Source organism: Sinocyclocheilus rhinocerous, unplaced genomic scaffold (assembly GCF_001515625.1).
Source record: "Sinocyclocheilus rhinocerous isolate Xijiao unplaced genomic scaffold, SAMN03320098_v1.1 scaffold44, whole genome shotgun sequence".
Lineage (NCBI taxonomy): Eukaryota > Metazoa > Chordata > Actinopteri > Cypriniformes > Cyprinidae > Sinocyclocheilus > Sinocyclocheilus rhinocerous.
Genome location: NW_015631022.1, coordinates 1808648 through 1830557, shown reverse-complemented (window position 1 = coordinate 1830557; position 21910 = coordinate 1808648). Strand labels below are relative to the sequence as shown.

Here is a 21910-nt window from a genome sequence, read left to right as displayed (position 1 = left end):
GCTGAGGCCGGGCTAGAGTGAGCTGAGGCCGGGCTAGAGTGAGCTGAGGCCGGGCTAGAGTGAGCTGAGGCCGGGCTAGAGTGAGCTGAGGCCGGGCTAGCGTGAGCGGAAGCCCTGGCTTAGCGTGAGCTGAGGCCGGGCTAGAGTGAGCAGAGGCGGCGGGCTTGAGAACGGAGCGGTTTTTCGACGAAGGAGCGTCCGGAAGGCCATGTGACGACTCCGGGCTGGACTCCGCTTTGTCCTCGGTGAAAGCCGATCCGGCGATCCACAGCGTGCAGTTGATGTATTTCCTCAGCGACCATCACAGATCAGCTCTAGGCATGACGAAGCGGATATCGTCCTCTTTTGGAAGACCAAACAAAGTAGTTTCGCTTTCACAACGAAGCACACAGCGTCTTTACGACATGGCGGCGGAAACAACAAAACTACATCGAGAATAAAAGTTACTCCTTCTTTCTTTGCGTGAACATTTGGGCGGCGTTATTCAAATCTTCCCACATAGTGATGTAGATATGTGTGTAGATATGCATTGCTGACTCTTAACTTTTATAAAGAATATCTCTTTGGATTTGAGACTTTAGTCTTTGCAACTTTACAGATCTTCTTTATGCACCAAGAGCTTGTAACACTTCAAAGAGAAAGGATCAATTGAAATCGCATCATATGCCCCCATTAAGACAAGTCTTTTCACTTGCTGGCACACATCTTTGAAACACCTCTCAGGCAGCTATTTCAGTCATGCAAGTACAGCTCCTATCTCTTTGAATGGGGAAACATCAAATTCTCTAAAGCTATTCACCAAGCTTACAATTAAATTTAATATCGGAAATCACCAGTGAAATCTGACAACAACGGTCTCATAAATGTTGTTTCTTATGGTCGAATAGCGTTTAAAAAGCTTATTTTTCATACGCAGCCATGTAAATGGCTGGTTAGTATCCACTTGAGCATTTTGCAGCTTACTTTCAGAGTTCCTCTAAAACCCCTTGTCGTGATAGAAATGTCAAAAAAAAAAAAAAACGATTGCAAAATTATGCAGTTTCCATTAACCGATGTTGTTATGCGATGGATGTTGTTAGGTTTACGTATATTACAGACCCTGCACTAGCCATTATTTTTAATCAAAGGAGACGTAGGCGTGAATCTTTAGATAAAAGTCGCTTCTGAAACGTGCTGTGGGACGGCTGGTATAAACACAAGCATTGACTATAGTGGCCGCGATCAGCTCTGGTGGCTGTGTCGGAGCCGTAATGCAGTGTAAGGGGTCATCCAAGCAATAATCCCCCTTATACTTTAGAGTGGCCACGTATGAAATGTTTCTTGGAGGTTATATTACATAAAAAAATGATCAAGTGATTTTTACGTATGCTATGTGACCTGTAAATGCGAAAAAACTGTTTCCATTGCAGTTCAGCAAAATATTCCTTTTTCGAATTGCCTGAAAAAGCACCTCATGTGAGAGTAAAACCTCTTTTGCGATATATTGGAGTTTTTGCGAAATTGCGTTTCCATTGGGTGTATTTTCGATTCGCAATTTCTATTTGCGCAATTTGAAGGGTAATGGAAACAGCTACTGTGAATTCACAATATCCGGAAGAGGAATGCTATAGTTTAAACAAGCTTCTTGAAAGTGTTTTCTGTTAAAGAGAATATCTCCTTTAAGAGTGGACTTTGAGCTTTGTAACCTTTTAACATTTGTAATCTTATTTATACTCAAACAGCAATGCTACTACATTTAATATGATTTATCCCTTTTTACTTTACTCCATTTCTTTTTTTCTTTATAACCACCACATATACACTATACTAAAGCTGAAAAAGTGAGAAAGCATAAAAGCGTAATGTATAAATACAACAAAAATAGCTCAATTTAATTATTTTCTTGGTCACATAATACTGTCCCTGTTGAAAAAAACAGCATATGCTGGTTAGGTATGTTTTGAAGCATGGCTGCTGGTTTGAGCTGGTTTAAACTGGTCCTTAGCTGGTCATGAGCTGGTCCTAAACAACTAGCTCCTGCTCAGGACCAGCACATGACCAGCTTAAGCCAGCTCATGACCAGCACATGACCAGCTTAAACCAGCAGCCATGCTTCAAAACATACCTAACCAGCACATGCTGGTTTTTTCAACAGGGGTGTTCAGTATTTTGATGTGTCCTGAAGAAAAATGCCTGAACTTAAAAAGTTTAGCTTCCAGTGAAAGTGATAATCAAGGAAGTGTGTGAGCAATTCTGCTTCTCCACCGAGAAAAAATGTCTTTTATTTCCCTACAATGAGCTGTGACAACCTCTTTCCTCGCTCTGTGAGAGCAGCTGGACGGAAGGCAGACAGCCAGCTGAAGTATTAGAGGATCAATCAGCGCTAACAGATAATCAGTGAAGGGGCATGTACCTAGAGGTCATGCACAAAGAGAGGGCAATGTGTCCTTGAGGAAGGGTCGTACCTGTTACCTGACTCTCACACAGCATCAGATCTCCTCCTAACGCTGACAGCCAGCACCCCACGGCTCAGTTGAGATGAAAATGTCAGTAAAAGGTCACGAAGGGTTGAAGAACCCTCATTAGAGGAAACGAGACACAAAGATGTTTCTGAAATTCAGTTTTAAGCAGAAAAACGGGTTCTCACACTGTTCTGTACAACATGTCCAAGACAAAAGACCGAGGTAAAATCCTTTGGACGAGGCAGTTGGAAAAAACAATGCGTGATGAATGAAAAGAGACAGAGAAGAGGATGATGACAGGAAGAGGTATGATGGAGAGGGACTGTGGGAGCAATATTAGAACTTCAATTATAGTCAAAAGTCATAAAATCCTCTAGAATTGCCTGCTGACACCCATGAGTGGTGAACTGTGGAGATATTGATGGGAATGGGCCAGATCTCCACCGTGCAGTTGTCATTAAGACATATAATCGAGAACCAGAACTCCTGTAATTACGCCTGGATGCTTTATGCCGTGAGTCATGTAACACTCCATGACTTTAACACCATGTCTCCATGATGTTAAAACCATCACCTGTGCAGCTTTCAAAGAATTTGAATATTTACAATTAAAGGTGCAGTATGTAATATTGACAGCTAGCGGTTGAAATTGGTACTGCAGTCCAAATTCAAAATATTGCAGAGAGTTGTTTCACCCGCCCCCTCCTCACACGGGTTGCCAGATTGAGGATAAGCAACAGGAACGAGCGCAATTAAAAATGGAAGGCGACGACTTGATTTATCGCCATTTTAATATTCCTCTGGTTATATAGCTTTTTAGATGGATACCAAGGTCGGGTAGAATCTGCAATCACTGACCCATGCAAATACACTGTGTTTTCCACCAACTGGCAACCCGAGGTGTGGAAATATTATTGGCTAAACTTGCAGTGGGCGGAGTCACACAAAAACAAAAAACAGACATTCTGGCACGGAACACACATTTCAAAGTAGAATAACTGGTTGTAGCATTGTTTTTTGCAGAAACAATCATGTGAACTTCCCATGTTTTCTAAATATCTGCAAACATATTATGGTATTTTATGCTTTAATAGAGTCAAAAAATGACAGCACCTTTAAGCATGTAATTTATGCACATCTTTCACTCACAACTAGACAATGAATAGAGCTAATGAAAGACAAGGGAGCTGTTTTTCTGTCAGCAAGCAATAATCTGGCATTAGGACTCATCATCAGCCTGTTGGGAATATGTGTCTGTGGGTACGAACAGACCGGTGTTGTGGTGACGTATGAGCACCTAATGTTGATCGATGGGTCTGCTTGTTGGCATTGTATGAATGAGTTTCTAGATTTGGACTTAGATTTTAAAGCCTCACAGGTACACGCTGCCTTGAAATATGTCTGTTTTGAATTGTGCTGTGACCATACTGCAATGTAGGTCAAGCAACAAACGAGTTTCAAAAGAGAGAATGATCTTGTTGGCAAGGTGGCAGCTCTTGGAAAGAAGTTACTAAAGCACTAAAGTAACCCTAAAGCACCACATTATTTCAGTATTTTCATGTTATGTCTGATAGTCGATAAATAGCTGATGTATTCACCTTATTTTGTATAAATAAGTTCAAAATAAAATATTAAGCCTATTTGAATGCTTCAAGTATATTCAGGCAACACAACAATATAATTTACAGTATGAAAATTGATATTCATTTAGCTAAAGATCACAATAGTGTTTTTAAAATATTCATGATTGAAATAAGGTAAAATCTAAATGTAAAAGAAAAAATGTTTATTCATGCACAATAAAATTTCCAATATTGATGAATACCAATAAATTGGCATGTGTATATTGTGCATCATAGTACATTTGGAATTCTACACGAGTTGAATTCAATTAGTCTAGATTTAATAATGTAATATTCCAGTATTGATCAGTTTCTGTTTCTTAAGTTAATTAAACACACATACACACACACACACACACACACACACACACACACACACGTTTGTTTTTGTGAATTCTGGGGACATTCCATAGGCGTAATGGTTTTTATACTTTACAAACTGTATGTGCTATTGCCCTACACCAACCACCTAAACCATAATAATCATAATAATCATAATAATCATAATAATAATAAATGCACAAAAAATATTAATAACGTGTGACATTTCTGTTTCAAGGCATGATTAGGGCCAACTTCTTAGATTGAGTATGTTTCAGAATTAAATTGTCAAGGGCTTTGTGTCAGTGCAAATCATTGGACAATATGTAGAGTAAGTTTTATTAGGCTTAGTTTTTTGTTTAAAAGATCACTAGGATTTTAACTCATAACTACTGAGCTTTACAATACCAATAGAAAAGCAAAGGCAAGCATTGCTAAAGACTGCAACAGAAATAAAGACTGTTATATTATAGAACTGCATTATGCACTAAAGTGGTTTAATCTATACAGTGACTAATACATCATTAGCAACAGACACATAGCAAACAAATAAAAATGTTTCCTGAGAATGACGCATCCATCTGTGAATTGTCAAGCTCTTCAGACAAATTCATTCAGCCCAACGTATCTTGAGAAAAAAAAACTAATGTTGTGACTGGTGTGCACAGAAGAAAGGACTTAGACAGAAATTGCCCAGACTTGCTGGTGCTTTTTTTCCTTAGTTCATTACAGGTTGTGAGAAGGACTGGCTGTTTGCAGTTGCATCAAAAGACCCCATAGACCACATGCTCTAATTGTCTATTATATCACTGTGGAATTTCCTCCTTTAACAAAGCACTCTCCCCATGACCTCTCAGCGCCTTTGAACACCAACTCAAGTGTTTCATCTCTGACAGGGAGCTGTGAATGAATGATGAATTGCCCCAGAAAAAAGTGCTGTTGTCCAACACAATCAGACTGTTGAAAAGTACTTTCTGCCGACATGTTTACTTTACAGTCAAGGACGTTGCCTCTTCCCAGACCCAAATCTGCAGATAAATGAAGCTTGCATGGTACCGAGATGCCCAGGCGTTGTGTGCTGGACTGTGAGATTGACGGGCAGCGGGTGGGTGGGTGACTGAAGAGCAGAAATGGGCAGATGGTTGTCTGTTGGGACGTGATTAGGTGGCTTCACAGCAAACTGTCTGCAGGCAGGTGAGTTTAAGCCCGCTGGGAAGGCTCAGTCTCACTCGGCTGATACAATTAGAAAACTTTGAGGCCACTTTATGTCCATGTCCATCAGGACCACTCAGTCGCTTCAGTACAAAGCTCCTAAGGTTGTCTACAACAGGGGTCTTTAGACTTATTGAGGCCATGGACCCCCTTGGTTGATAGAAAGAACAATTGAAATACTGTATAAAATTATATGTATAAATACGTATATATAGCTTGACTGATTATAATGGGAGTAATCTAATTAAGCCACTCACTTGTTAAGCAGATCGGCTGTTAACTCTTTCTCCGCCAGCACCTCCAGCATTTTTGATCATTTTCAGAAAACATTTATGGCCCCCAAAATATTTTGTCATTTTGTATTTTGTTATTTTTGTATGAATATCTAAACTTAAAACGTGTCAAAAGAAAGAACAGGGCCTCTGCTTTTAAACAAACAAACAAAAAGTTTTATTCTAGCTTCATGCATTGATTTTTGTATCACGTTTCCTAAAAAAAAAGCTACATTTTGAACAAAAAGCTGGGACAAATCACATTTAAAAAAAAAATGTATTTCAAAGACTACGTCTGGATGGAATTCAGAACGATGATCAAAACATACAAGGAGTCGATCAAGTTCATCAACACATCAAAGCTTCTCAGTCCTAACTACTTCCTTGGTCGACATTTCATTCGCTAATGTTGGGCAGTTTTGATTTATATGCTGTTTATGCATGGAAAGACGGAAAATTCCGTCAATGGTGGAGAAAGAGTTAATAGCTAAAGAGTTTAAATGACCCTAACTGACTTGTTTAGCTCTGCAATAGTCCAGGTAAACTTGCAGACAGCATGTTTTAGATGCTGATTGAAAGTCTGCTGGGGAGAGAGGGCAGCTCGGCCCACATTAGCTGGATTTCCATCCCATGCTGGAAGGAATTATCGGACTGGAAAGCGGACAGCTGTCAGTGATCTGAGGGCAGAGCAGCAGTTAGTCTCGGCCCCATGCCAGGCCAGGCTGCCACCCCTCCACCGTCACTCTCCAAGAAACACTCAAATACCAAACATCTCAGATGACCACTGAACAACCAGCCACTGACTGCTAAAGGAAAAATTAATCTCATCCAAGAGTTTTCTATCCTGGTTTTGTCAATCTGCATTATCCATATTTAGCTTTTTTTTTTTTTTTTACATGCTCAAAACAATCATTTAAGTCTTATAGTTGCATTTTCTATTAAAAAAAATATATATAAAAAAGAAAAGGTGTCCTTAGCAAAACAGACTACATTTGTTCTGAGACTTTGCGGCTCACTTTCATGTTTTGCTCATTAACACCAGTAATGAAATAAGTGTCCTCAGAGGTGGTCTTAAATGAAACCACAAGCAGCCTGAAAACATGCAAGTCATGCAGTCAAGCTGTCGCAGGACCTTGAGGTGTGGGCATTTTTTCCAAAACAAAATTCTTCTTAGAAACAGACATGAGTAAACACTACATTTATAGTTCTATTGACTAAATTGAATTTTAATTAGAGATTCGACAACATGCTTCACAAAAAACTAAAAAAAAAACAAATAGTAAAATAGTAAACTAGATTTTGATGTTTTCTAAAGAAATGAGTGCTTACCAATTGAAAACTCACCGCCACTGATGCTAAGATGTTCTGGGCTGTGTTTGCCAAAGGCATCGTCTCCCACAAGCATACCTCTGGAAATAAACCATACAGGGCCTTAAAAATGAAGATGCCATATAAGGAACGTTTGTTAAGACCTAATATCTAAAAGGGCATTAAGATATCTTTAATATTTCTTGAGTGCAATTTTGGATGAAAATGCACTTTTGGATGCAATGCAAACTTTGGAGAAAAAACTAGAAATAAAAGTGCTTTTCCACATTTTTGAATGATCGTCATTGGCAAGTAATGCAACAAAGATTGATAATGTCAACAGATTTTACTAATAGACCTACAAATCTCTGTGTAAAAATAACATAATAATCCTGCTATCTTTCTGAATGATGACATTTAATATTTTGGCTTTCTTCATTTAGGTATTTCTTTCACCCCAAAAAAAAGAAAAAAAAAAGAATAAATAAATAAAATAAAATAACAAAATCAAAAATTTGAGATGGGGACTTCTGGTTGAGCTGACACGGAATGACACAATAATGCTGGACAAGAATGATACATTTCCTGATGCACAAAGTTCCTGTCAAAATAAAGCAATAGGTACAAAAATGCTTGTGTCTCAAATATGTTCTTTTTGACATATTGCACAAGGTTCTGGTGTGCGGCTGCCCTGCCAGTTGGGTACCATCTGTTTGCTATCTCAGCCTGATTATAACCAGCTGTGTGGTGGGAACTTTCTTTCACACAGTGTCACGCTCTCTGTCAATGCCATATTTCACTATCACATCCAATACTGTCAAGATACCATCTCCTTATGAATCATAATCCTTATGAATGCCCTATCGGAAAACTGCTGGAGACATGCCATTGATTTGAAATATAACTCAAAAATCCAACTTGTGAATGGAGTACCAGAAATAAAATAGACAGGAATTTCTGGATGCATTTTAAAGGTGAAAAACAAACAAACTGTTTTTCACTCTAATGGCGTTCTATGCCTTTATGTCTTACATTATTCTGTGGAAAACACAAAAGGAGAAAAAAGACATTATGAATGTACCTGTCACTCTTTTAAGACTTCAAAAGCTCACAAAAACACCTTGGAAGTATCAGAAAAGTAATCCATAGGATTGTGCACTGTATTTCAAGTCTTCCAAAGCTATACAATAGTTTTATATGAAACACAAACCCAAATTTAATCCATCATTCACTCAAATTTTTGAAATCCACCCTTGCTATCCTTGGCAAGGTCATGGAGTTCAAAATAAACTAATATCTGTTAGAGTTGAATCTATTCAATGAACCTATTCCACAGAAAAGAGAAAGTCATACAGGTCTGAAAGGATATGAGAGTGAGTAAATGATGACAGGATTGTCATTTTTGGCTGAACTAATCCTTGAAGTATTTCCATTCATTTCCTGCATCTGTGTTTAAATTCTGTGGCAATTTCCTCCCGTCTTCTTCCTCAGGAGCCCTTTCTCACATAACCACAATGTGTGGCTAATTCTGAGGAATCGCAAGTATTATAGTGCCTCAATAACTTGACATGCCCCTGCAGTTTTACCTCTCCATCTTCTCTTGTAGGAGGAAGAGCCACATGTTAGGGAACCAGGGTTAAGAGGCAAGCTACTGAACATAATGACTGAGCACTTGAAAGGATTTGAATGGCATGAAAGAGGCACAGATCCATCCTTTTGTAAACACAGATTCTCACGAGGACTAGACTTATGGAGAGATTAGCCCCTTCAATAAACAAGTGGATGTATCACGCTGCAAACCCGGTGCAGCTGGGCATTACTGCGCCATTGTCCCGGTAATCTGGGACGCTTGCCATTTAATCTGAATGCTATTAAAATCTCTCTTTTCATGTGGATTACTAAGAGAGATAATAGAGCTAGCAGGTCGTCCTGACCTTCACTTTAACTGCGAATCCCCCAGCGCTGCACCAAGTGTCTTCAAGTCTTCACATTTTCAGAAGCCCTAAGATCCCATGAAATCGAAATTGGAGTTGGTGGCTTTTATTCCATGTCTGTTAGCTTTGAGGTCATCTATAGTGTGCTGCAAAAATGGACAAAATTCACATTATGCATATTTAAAATTTATAGCCTGTCTTTTCTGGGAAACAGTCTAAAAATACTGATTGATTACTTCGCATTGATTTAATTTGTCATTTTAGATATGAGCCTAACCCTCCACTTGACACCAGCCACTTTCTACAAGCAACAGCAAATAGAAAAGTGACCTAGCTAAAGTTATTGGCTACTTAAAAAAAAAGAGCGAGCCCTTCAATATGTCCTGTCCCAATGTCTTGCTACAATATGGGAAGGCAGGAAAAAACAAAGTATGTCATTGGGTCTGTAGCCTACGTATGAGAAATAAATGTATAATATGCTCACATTTTACGAAGACTCTAGCCAATTGGCATGTAAAAAGAAGGTCGCAAAATCAAATAATTACCCTGTTGAAAAAAACAACATATGCTGGTTAGGTATATTTTGAAGTATGGCTGCTGGTTTGAGCTGGTCCTAAGCAACTAGCTCCAGCTCAGGACCAGCTTAAACCAGCTCATGAGCAGCTTAAACCAGCAGCCATGCTTCAAAACATACCTAACCAGCAGATGCTGTTTTTTTTCAAGAGTATGAACAGAAAAAAAAAATGTCCAAACAAGCAAGCAGTACAGTATAAATTAATCTGTTTGAACTAAACCACAAAACGTCAGTTTTATTTGAGCAATATCACACAACACAAGCAAGACTTCTGTTGCTCAGACGCAGGTAATCACAGCTGTGCTAATATTCAGGCCGATGTGAGTGTGATATTGCTGTATACAATAACGAGAAGTCAGTATTGAATAACTTGCATGATATTATACACTCTATTGTCAGTTTGTGTATTTTTTGCTCCCCGGTTCCAATGAAAATAGTTCTAAACGATGTCTAAGCAGAATCATCACGGAGCACAACAGTAGTTACAATGCGTTACAATGTAAGTTTTTTTTTATCAGATTCAAAATCATTCTGATTGTACACTTCTAATAAGGCTTCTGTTTGTAGCTTGTCAAAGTCTGTCAAATGTATATTAGCCTATGTGCAGTGTGTGGCCTATCGTGTTGCCAACATTGGATTCACATTCAGTAGCAGACAAATAAATACCTAAGCAGTATTTAATCAAAAGTAAAGTTTTCTGTCATTCCCATGTTATTCTTTTTTGTTGTGGTTGTAATATCTCACCTTATTGGTTGACATGGTTCCTCTTGGCTTTTGAAAGCATTTAGATTGTCAACAAATGCACGTGTACAGCCATCCACCGAATGATGAGAGTATATTTACGACAGTGAATTTCACTCACATAACTGTAGGGGGCTCCAAAGTTGCAAAAAAAAAAAAACAATCCAGAAGAACTGTGGCAAAGTCTCCAAGATGCTTCAAGTACGGAGCCCCACACATGGCATGTAGGAAAAAAATAGTAGGCTAAATCGTGCGCACGATTTACTATTTCGTTTCCTTGATTTATAAATTGTGCGCATGATTTACTAATTCATTCCCTCGATTTGCTAAATCGTGCACATGATTTATAAATCGAGAGAACGAATTAGTAAATTGTGCACACGATTTAGAAAATCGAGGGAACAAATTAGTAATCGTGTGCACGTTTTAGTACATCGAGGGAACGAATTAGTAAATCGTGCGCACAATTTATTTGACTTGCATGTCATGTGCGGGGCTCCGTATTAAGTCTGTCTGAGTTTGTTCTGTTTCTTCATGTCATTCCAGACAGACTGATGATGATCAGATCAGCTCTCTGTGTGGAGCACTCAGACAAAAATCTCACTGGATTATTACAATTAATGGCAAAATGAATGTTTGGAAATGTAAACTGATATTTATACAGACACACTACAGCAAAAGATAGAAATAACTGACTTAAAACAGTTTTTAAGCTAGTGAAAATACTAGTGTTCTAATAATTTTGCCCACCACTGTAGCTAGTTCTATGTCCTGAATGAATCAGTGTTGCGAAGATTCAACTGAACGGTTCACTGATGAATGTAATCGCTTGTCGCCACCTACTGGCATAATGTTGTAACCTGCAGAAAGACTCACTGAAAAATCCCCACCACTAAAGCACAGACTGACAGTCTGTCTGGAATGAACAAACACAACAGTGTGATATAAACGGTGAAATGACCCAGTGCTTTTGGACTGTATAGCTGAATTCAGAATAGCATACCATGGTATTTTTCACTATTTCTGCCATTTCTGTAAATGCAGAAATAGTAAGAATATGGAAGGCTGTTCTGACCAGATTTGAGAAATGGTAGGCTACTAACTGTCGTGTAATGTACTATGAGATCTGAAACTTAATGCATCCATATCAATATAATATAAAGTGCAAAACCACTGGGGCAAGTAAGAGTGAGCAAAAACTTACTGAGTGCACCCTTAAGGGAAAAAGGATCAGGATCCAGTTATTCAAAGACAACAGGTCACACAGGTTTTGTGGTCTACACAGCGGGAAAAACATATCAAAGTTCAACAAAAATATCAGAGTTCACTGACTAATTGGAAATAAAACAGCCCTATGGAACAATCTGCCTGTTGTGGGTCAAGAACACGGCTGTAGTAAGAGTTTTCCTTTGTGTCCTGATTAGTGAAGGAGAAATCATCCTCATCTTAACCAAAATTATCAACTTTATCCTGGCACTAACCCCCTCAATGCCTGCGAGAGACATTCAGACTCACAGCAAATTGCTGTATACCTCCATCTAGGGGACAAAACTCTTAAATACACCTTCTCTTCTCACTCACACACACACACACACACACACACAGTCTGGTCAGCTATCCTTGTGGGGACTCTCCATAGGTGTAATGGTTTTTCTACTGTACAGACTGTATATTCTATTGTCCTACACCAACCCTACCCCTAAACCTACCCCTCACAGGAAACTTTCTGCATTTTTAGATTTTCAAAAAACTTCATTCTGTATGATTTATAAGCTTTTGTACCCGTGGGGACCACAATTTAGGTCCCCACCATGACACGAGTCCCCATGAGTCTGTGTGTATTAAGGTTTAAGTCCCCACCAGGATATATAAACCAGTACACACACACACACACACACACTCTTAACAACAAACCTTCTTCATTAGCATCTAATCTACTGTATGGATCCATGAAGAACATCCATAGAACCTTTCCATTAAACAAAGCATTCTTTGCAGTGGAAAAATCTTCTTCAGATTAATAAAATGTTCTTCACACTAAGAAAAAATGGTTCTATTAAGAAACAAGAAACACTTCAAAAACACCATTTTGCAACTTTTTTTTTTTTTTTTTAAAGATTAAAGCTGTCTGTGTGCCTTAAGGGCTAAAAAGCTATCTGTTAGCATTCACATTCATCTAAACGGCAGTTGTAGTACGCAAAAACATTCCAGAGATACCCAAATACATATAATGGGAAATAAGAAAAACACAACTCATGACATCATTTTGCTATCATTGGGCTGATTTCAGGCCAGAATTGAGCCTCCATTAATATAATAAAAAATATAAATCCATGAATCTAATACAATCCGTATATAATAATATAATCCATTTATAATAATCCATAAATATATGTTGATATTCGTCTATCTGTACGTTCTAGTTTATACCCTTCTTCTTTTTTATTTTTTTGTAACGGAGTGGTCATAAAAAAGCCTTTCACTGCATGTCATACTATGTATGGTATGGTTATGTATGTGACAAATACAATTTTAATTTGAAAATTATACAATTATTATATTACTGGATATAGGAACAAATATACAGTATACACATAATTACTGTTCATAATTGGTGATCTGAAATCTGACATTGAAATGTCAGATTACTTAATGAAAAATAGAGAAATATTATGGAAAAAAAAGAAAAACAGCATTGATTCCAGATTTTCAAATAGTTGTATCTCGGCCAAATATGGTCCTATCCTAACAAACCATACATCAATGGAAAGCATATTTATTTATAAATTGACCCTTATGACTGGTTTTGTGGTCCAGGGACACATTTACTCTTTAAGGAAGTAAACCAGCATTATCTCTGAATATAAAACTGGGATATAGAACTGGGAAAGTCATTTTAATATAGGAAAAAAAAATTCACGCATAACACCTTTGACCAAAAACTGATAATATGTCCCTGGGTTTTGCTGATCTGGATACTGGTTCCAGGTGCATATGAACATTGCTGTACGTTTGACAAATTTACAAGAAAAAAAAAAAAAAGACCTTATTGAAAAAGCTTACAAAAAACAACAAAAAAAAAAATCACAAAAAACCCAACTGTGTATTTCATTACAAGTTTAATTCAACATTCACTGCAAGTTAATCATCACTCTCTAATTCATATTTAACAAAACATTATTAGAAAATGCACCGTATAACAACCAGTCTTCTGATTCGAGGTGCTAACATGACACTTCCTGCACAAGCTCAGTTACATCGTTCACTGGGGATTCCTACCTTATACAACAGTATGTGGTGAACAGGGGCGAGACAGAACGAGGAGGAATGTTCATTAACACTGATTAGCTTTTCCTTGGGAATATCTATAGACCTCGGGCTCTCCGAGTAAGACACTGAGTGTTACATCTGAAAAATTAAAAACAAAAAAGGGTACACATGAAACAATACAGTAGTAATGGGTGTAATATATTTGCATTTAATATTTTAGTAAAAGACGGTTATGACGGAATTCTACGTCAGTATGAAGTGCTTTGCACCAGAGGGTCACCTGCATCACCTGCGACGATTGCATTTGGATTTCAACTTTACAAGGTAAAACAGGTAGAGAGCGTTTAACTATCATAGTTACTACAATAGCTTTACTGCCTGACCGTTCACATTTAACTCTTCCATGCAGTCATGCAAAAAATTCCCTCCGATGAGTTGCAGCTTGTAAACCAGAGCCACGCCGATGAGCTTTGCAAAGCAACACCTAAAGTACAAAATACCAGCCCATCCCACTCGAAGCTCCGTCCTTGAAATCCGCAGGTGAGCTCTCTGAGGTCCGTTAGGAAGCAGTTCATTTGTTGCCGCCACCAGAGCACAGGAAGTTGGCTCACCGCTTCCTGTGTTAGAGAGTCTAGAGAGTCCTCGCCTGATTGGGCACATTTCAGCTCCTCCATTACAATTTCTCTCCGCTCTCACACTTCACAACAGACATGCAATACGCAGACCGAATTAATTCTCAGGTTAGGTTGTACATTTATATAGATTTATACATATTTATATCATTCGTATATTTTCAGGAATGTTAATCTGTGTGATTTTGTCCGACGATACAAAATTACGTTTCATATAAGCAACATCATAAAAGCAGTCTCTTTCTTTAAAAAAACATCCCTTAATAAAAATAAGTTCTATTTGTGTTTTGTTTATTTTACAATATATTTTCTTTTCCTCTCCGTCTTCTTCTTCAGGTTTGGGACGAGGGGGGAAGGTTGGCTAATATTACAATGGGCACTTTGTGCAGCCGCACTCCACGGTGGTCTCCATCTCCTCGGAAAAGGAGGATCCGTCGGAGCACCTGAAGCTGACCTTCCGTCTCCGGCTCTTGGTGGGGGCGCAGCACAGGCCCGAGCGGCAGGCGCTTGGACACCGAGCCATTTTACTGGTGGAGGTGCAGTTTTTATGACCCATATTACGCTTGAGCAGCTCACGGACCATCTCTCCTTGGCACGTCGGCTCTGCGTGGAGGAGGGGATGGAGGACAGGCCATCAGATAAAGCATTTATATAATAAGAGATTAATAAACATAAGGACCTTCAGGTCAGATATTGACTTGTGTTGCTTCACTCTTCTGGATTCTGTACAGTAAGCTAAAGATTACACCAGACAGCATTTTTAGTGCATTTATAACTGCTCTAATGCAACACATTTTTGGGTGGAAACATCGTTTTGTATGAGGGAATTTTATTCCTCAGGATTTGATTGCGTGAAGCAGTCCCATTCATTTGTGATACAATGAAATTGATTTTTAATAACAGATTTGCTATGAGCTCTGAGGTTTTTTAATCAAAGGTACACTAATGTCAAAATGTTGTTTTTCACAGAAGTCTCTTATGCTCACCAAAATGTAGTAAATATTAATAATGTAATAATATTGTGATAATCTTGTAATATTGTGAAATATTACAATTTAAAATATCTGTTTTCTGTTTTAATAGATGTTCAAATGTAATTTATTCCTGTGAAGCAAAGCTGAATTTTCAGCATCATTACTCCAGTCTTGTGTCACGTGATCCTTCAGAAATCATTCTAATACTCTAATATGCAATATATTTGCTGCTCAAGAAACATTTCTTCTTATTATCATTAATTATGTTGAAAACAGTTGTGCTGCTAAGTGTTTTTTTGTGATGCATTTATTTTTTTAAGAATAGAACATTTTTAGGAATAAAAACAGATTTTTTTGTAACAAATGTAAAAGTCTGCATTCTTACTAAATAAAAGTACAAATATATATATATATATTTTTAAAATACTGATTTTGAACTGTATTGCATATGCAATGGTTATGTATTTTTGAATAAATATAAAACATTGTGTTTTTACTTTATGAAATCTCATGGAGATCTTATGAATAAATTGAAAGACTGACTGGTTATTACTGTTGTGCTCTATTGAAATGAGATATTATTGCCAGTATCAAAATATTATTGAGATATTATTGAGATATCATTGTATAATTCTTCCTCACCCAATGAAGTCATTTAAAATGCAGAGTAAGTTATTAGATTTTAATAAAAGATTATCAAAACAGCAATAAAGTATTTGAATGCGGATCTGCAACGTATTAAATTACAATTAGTAAATGGATATACATACCTAAAACAATATAACAAAAGAATGGGTGATAGAGCAAGGGGTAAAATCAACCTCACTACAAAATTTAGAAAAATACGCACTGATGAATTGTGCACAATAAGACCAGAAACATTTATTATGAAAATTAAGAGTTTTTTTAAATCTTGTTTTTATGTTCCATTCTATATGTGACCCTGGAGCACATTAGATTTTAATAAAAGATTATCAAAACAGCAATAAAGTATTTGAATGCGGATCTGCAACGTATTAAATTACAATTAGTAAATGGATATACATACCTAAAACAATATAACAAAAGAATGGGTGATAGAGCAAGGGGTAAAATCAACCTCACTACAAAATTTAGAAAAATACGCACTGATGAATTGTGCACAATAAGACCAGAAACATTTATTATGAATATAAAGAGTTTTTTTAAATCTTGTTTTTATGTTCCATTCTATATGTGACCCTGGAGCATAAATAGTCTAAATAAATTTAGTATAAATGCACATACAACGCTATAGTTTAATCACAAATAAACTGTGATTATATTCCATTACTCCTTCAATACATGTCTAAATTAATCATATAATAAAGTTTGATATGAATATCCCACATTTCTGACACAATACCATACTGCAGTAAGTCCAAGGTAAATGATGACGATTTGTAGATTGAAAAGGCTTCTGACTGTATTGTTGTGCACAGTGTTTCTCCTGTTTGTCAGCGCTGTTTCATCCGGCTTTAAAATCACCGAGTCATTTGTGTTGTTTGCTGAATTCAAGCACTTCACACTGGATCTCACACACTGAAAAACTAAATGTGACCCTGGAGCACAAAACCAGTCTTAAGGCTTATTTATTAGCTTTCAGATGATGTATAAATCTCAATTTCAAAAAATTTACCCTTATGACTGGTTTCGTGGACCAGGGTCACAAATACTAAATTTTACTGAAATACTAAATACTAAACACTGAAATACTAATTTTTTTTAAAGGTAAGTGGTTGCAAACAATTTATTTTAGCTACATTTAAAAAAATATGTTGAAAGTTAGTCAACTAAATTTGTTTATTTAAATGTAGCTAAAATAAATCGATTGCAACCACTTAACGTAAAAAACATTAGTAAATTCAATGAATCCTTTTTTTTTCTCAGTGCAGCGCTGTTTAGTGCTCGCGTGACCGAGACTCGTCTGCTCTAGTGAGCTCGTTTAAACTTTGATCTCTTCATATCCTTTTATCGTTTTCAAATTATATCGCGATAATTATCGTTATTGATTTATTGCGCAGCCCTAACTGTGAGTGTCTGTGCACCTGCGGCTTTCTGTACCTGCTGCTCTGACAGGGGCTCTGGGAGCTGGTCTCTTCACACAGCGGGCCGCTGTGGCCGCTGGGACACTCACAGGTCACGCCTGCCTCTCCTCTCTGTCTGCAGGCCCCGAGAGCACAGACGCCGCAGGAGTGACAGCCCGGCAAGATGCCCTCCACCCCTGCCAGCCCACCGCCGAGGTCCTGGAGTTCCCCGTTGAGCCGTATGTCATGAATGCAGCCGTTAAAGGACTGTAATGGACGGTCTGGACCCGGTCGCAGGCCTGCTGTGTCAATCAGAGAGGGCACACCTAAAATACCAACAACAGGCAAATATTAGCACACATGCTTATGCAGTGTTGGCGAGTAACTAGTTGCATGTAACAGAATTACATAATTGAATTACAAAACAAATGTAACTGTAATCTGTTACAGTTACTGAGAAAAAATGTGCAATTAAATTACAGTTACTTATGAAAATGATTTCACGATAACAAAGGGGGTTACATCTGAATATTTTCACACACACACACACACATACAGATATGATTGATTTCTTTCCCAAATTGCATTGACTGCTCTAAAATATGAGACAGCAATGTTTAGGACACAAAATAGGACACGTGCTTATTCGATTTCCTATTTAGGTTTATGTATGCTTTATTTTTATTTTTAAATGTCTCAAAATGATTGCCGTTTGAAACCACTGGTTGGAAATTTAGAAAAGTAATCAAATGTAATTAGTTACATTCCTTTAATAAAGTAATTGAAATAGTTACACTACTTGTTTTAAATAGGGTAACTATTACATTTCCAAAGTAACCTTCCCAACACTGTGCCCATGTTGCAATTATTATGCATTCAAACACTTGGAAAGCATCTCAAAACAAGCCATATTTAATACTTTGAAACCTATGAAATGTGGTTTTGATGAACAACGAGGTGTTTTTGATGCTTACCGCCTATGTAGAGTTGTGTGTTGTGGTCCACAGCCGGAGGACGGGGGAGTTTGCCCAGGCTTTTCGGTGCCCCTTTATCCACCACCAAACTCAGCGTCTGATTCTGGATCAGGACCTCCACCGTGTGGAAAAGACCATCATTCACTGACTCCACACTGCAAGAAAGCAGAAGATAGCTAAAAATATACATTTGCTGTATTTTAAAATTATGATTATCTGAAAAGAGTGTGAAATAAACCATTTCATTATTTATTTATTTTTTTCCAAAGAAGCAGTGTCAGGCAAGAGCACACTTGAGATTAAATATGATATGAGACAAATAAAGAGAAGAAAAGAAAAAGAAGAAAATGTATTCCTGTGATCGAAGCTGAATTTTCAGCATCATTACTCCAGTCTTCAGTGTCACAAAAACCTTTAAGAAACATTTCTTAAAATAACTGACTAACACCAAACTTTGAATGGTAGTGTAAATATCATTCGTGAGCAAAATATCCTTATTTTTGTGTCATTTCCAATTAAGCTTTTATTTTGTCAAATTTTGCAGTGTGAAAATATTTACATTTGTGTATTTTGGATACACAAAATGCTAGCTACAAAACGACTGTTTTAGCCTTAGTGACTGTTTTAACTGATCGTATCATGTCACCACTGGGGTAAAATAACTTTTCAAAGCCCAAATGAAAAGCCATGAATGTGCAATACAGAATATCTCCCCGCCGTCTGAAAATGCCATGGTTTCCACATTAGGCTCCGTCAGGTGTATTTCCAGTGAATTTGGCACTGACGCGGAGAGAGCTTATGTTGTGGGAAAAGGAGAGCTTGTGTTGGCCATGAGTTCACTCTTTCTTTGAGTTAGCACGCTCAAATCACATCCTGCTGAGTTTGGCACTGTGACTGCGTGAACTCCTGAGAGCGATTCTCTTTCACACGGTCATTTTTCAACCATTGAAGAGTGCCGTTTGTTCCCGGGTTCCACGAAACATCTCACAGACTATGAGAGCGTGCTCTGACCGGCACAGCTGGATTTTCGCCTGTTTCCTCCTCAGTTTCTTACGATGCGGTGCATGTAGCGCCCTGTTTGGCCCAGATTCTGCTGACTTCTAGGACTGTATTTTGTTTAAAGGTGAGAACTAGGGTTATGAACTTATCAGTAGCCCCTGAACTATGAGAAAGCAGTCTGCTCAGGCTACAGAAAGCCCAGTTTTGTATTGTAGTAGTTATTGCTGGATAGAGCACAAGCAGTTACAGACAGCTAGAGACAGTGGTTTGGCAAAGAAGCCCAGAGACCAACAGAGAGAGTGGAGAAGGGGGTGCGAGAAATAATATTGTGGCGAGTACAGTATATCTTAATCCCCACCTCAACTTAAAACAAGGTTTTCCTCTTTTTCTGTCTTTGGCAAATTTTCAAAAATCATGTTTTTTCATTGTGCATTCCAATTCATCTCAATAAAACTGCAGTTGGGTTATTTTGATAAGGTAAAAAAAATAACTAAAAAAATACTAGCTAACTAACACAATAAAATCATGATAACATAATATTAATAAACAATTTTTTTAAAAACGGAGTTATCTGCTTTTGCAAATAAACCCTTCATACATATATATATATATATATTTATTTTTTTTCACATGCACTAAAAAAACAACAACAACAACAACAGCAGCAGAGCATTGCCAGCACAAACACATTAAGCAAACAAACAGGCTAGCATTATAGCATTAAAATGAGCTCATTTTTGCGGGCAGGCAGCTAGTATTTGCGCTGGCTCGCAATGCTATTTTCCATTGCTGAAATGCTGAGGCCATAGGTGCGGATAGAGATCAGTGTCCCCAGATATAGGGGGGTAAGGTTCACGGAGGTCTTGGCTGAACAAAGACTCAACACAGGCGCACGTGTGGTTTGCATTACAGGCCCATAATTCAATTCCTGTTTCAAAATAGGCTTTTGCAACAAACACTACAGTCCGTGGGCTGAGAGCCCCCAAACATCTCAAGCCTGTCCATTTGATACATCAGTACCACCATAGATGAACGGCTTTATTATAATATAAGGACATTTTCATTTACTGTCTCTGGTTTTGAAAGCCGTCTTTCATTAAGAGAGCCTACACACCAGCTGGGAAGGAAATGGGAAGAGTATTTTGTGGAAAAGGTTGTGAGAGTGGGAATGTAATAGAACAAAGAGGAAGATTCTATTATAAGAATGAAAACATTCTTAATCAGAATATAAATCTCACCATGGGGGACAGAAGTCATCATTTGGACAAAATGTATGCAGTGAAGCTCTAGCACCACTAGGGGGCACCAGAGATCAAGATGTAGCCTAGCGCTTGCAACTATCAGCCTTTTGTTCATATTCTGACAGACAGAAAATATCCTGAGGCCGTAATATTTTTAGAACGGGGGTTGAGAAGGTGGAGTGTCTTTGATGTGCGGCTAGCCTGCATATTAGCTTCAAGCAGCCCATTATGGAGCTCAATAAAAACAAACAGAAACCCGTGGAAGATTTCAGCAACCTCATGTCACCCTTCTCACACGAGGGGAAGTCAATTTCCTGTCAGCTGAAAATAAAATACTCTGTTTTTCCTCGAGCGAAACCGCAGTATAAATGACACATACACAAAGTTAGGAACTATTACCGGCTCCTTCATCTTGGAGCGTTATCTAGATCAGAAAAGCTGTAGACATATTTACATTTTCCAGACTCAATTACGCGGCACTATCATTTGCTTACACGAGCTAAGAGTAACGGACTGCAGCTGTGAAGTCAATTGTGCCCTTCTGGAACGTGAATTGCTAAACAAGGTTATGTAGCATTTGATATATATAATGGGGTGTAACCAAGTAACGTTAGCTTTACTCTACAGATGGACTGAAGTAGCAAGGAACAAGGTATCATCCTTGGGATGAGAATATGTAGCTTTCCTGAAGCTCAAACAGTAGAGCATAGCACTAGCAATGTTAAGGTCTTGGTTTGATTCTTGAGGAAAACTAGAACTGATAAACTGTGTACATGAATCCAATACAACCCTCTACATTGCGAGTACATCACTGGCATATGCGACTAAATCTTCACTCTGGGTGACTAAATGATGTCTAACATTAGCCAATGGCTAATCAATTCTTAGATTTTACTCGCCTGTGTGTGAGTTGGAGGCTAAGTATACTCTGAGCGGGGCTAAACTCTAGTGTGAAGGCGCACTACTCACACAAGAGTGAGAGAGTTTTAGGGTGTATTCACACCTGTCTTGTTTGGTTCGATTGAATCGATTTCATGGTTCGTTTCCCCCCTTAATAAAAAAATACTATAGTAATTTATAGTAAATACTATAGTGTTTTTGAACCATACTATTTGTAAAGTACTTGAATTAATTTGTTGTGGTAATTCTATAGTTGCTGTGGTAATATAACAACTATAGTAATATAAACAAATTACTTTACCCAATAGCCTACGTGTACTAAGTTTTCTACAACTAGGGTACATTATACTACAATGTTTACTGTAGTAAAAACTAAATTATACTACAGTGTTTATTACAGTTTATAAGTTCACTATAGTTAATACTACAGTATGCTGTAGCATTCATTAA

General features: G+C 37.8%; 1 protein-coding gene across 1 annotated transcript in view; it reads right to left on the bottom strand.

Moving 5' to 3' along the window:
* Positions 1-13560: 13560 nt before the first annotated feature.
* The window catches only part of LOC107741095 (slit homolog 3 protein-like), a 196687-nt gene continuing 188337 nt past the window's right edge, over positions 13561-21910 (bottom strand). Inside the window, exons 32-34 of the mRNA XM_016553687.1 lie at positions 18321-18475; positions 17384-17672; positions 13561-14938 (exon numbers count right to left, since the gene is read on the bottom strand). Coding sequence (XP_016409173.1) covers positions 14695-14938; positions 17384-17672; positions 18321-18475 — 688 coding nt within the window. The 3' untranslated portion in view covers positions 13561-14694. The remainder of the gene's footprint in view (positions 14939-17383; positions 17673-18320; positions 18476-21910) is intronic.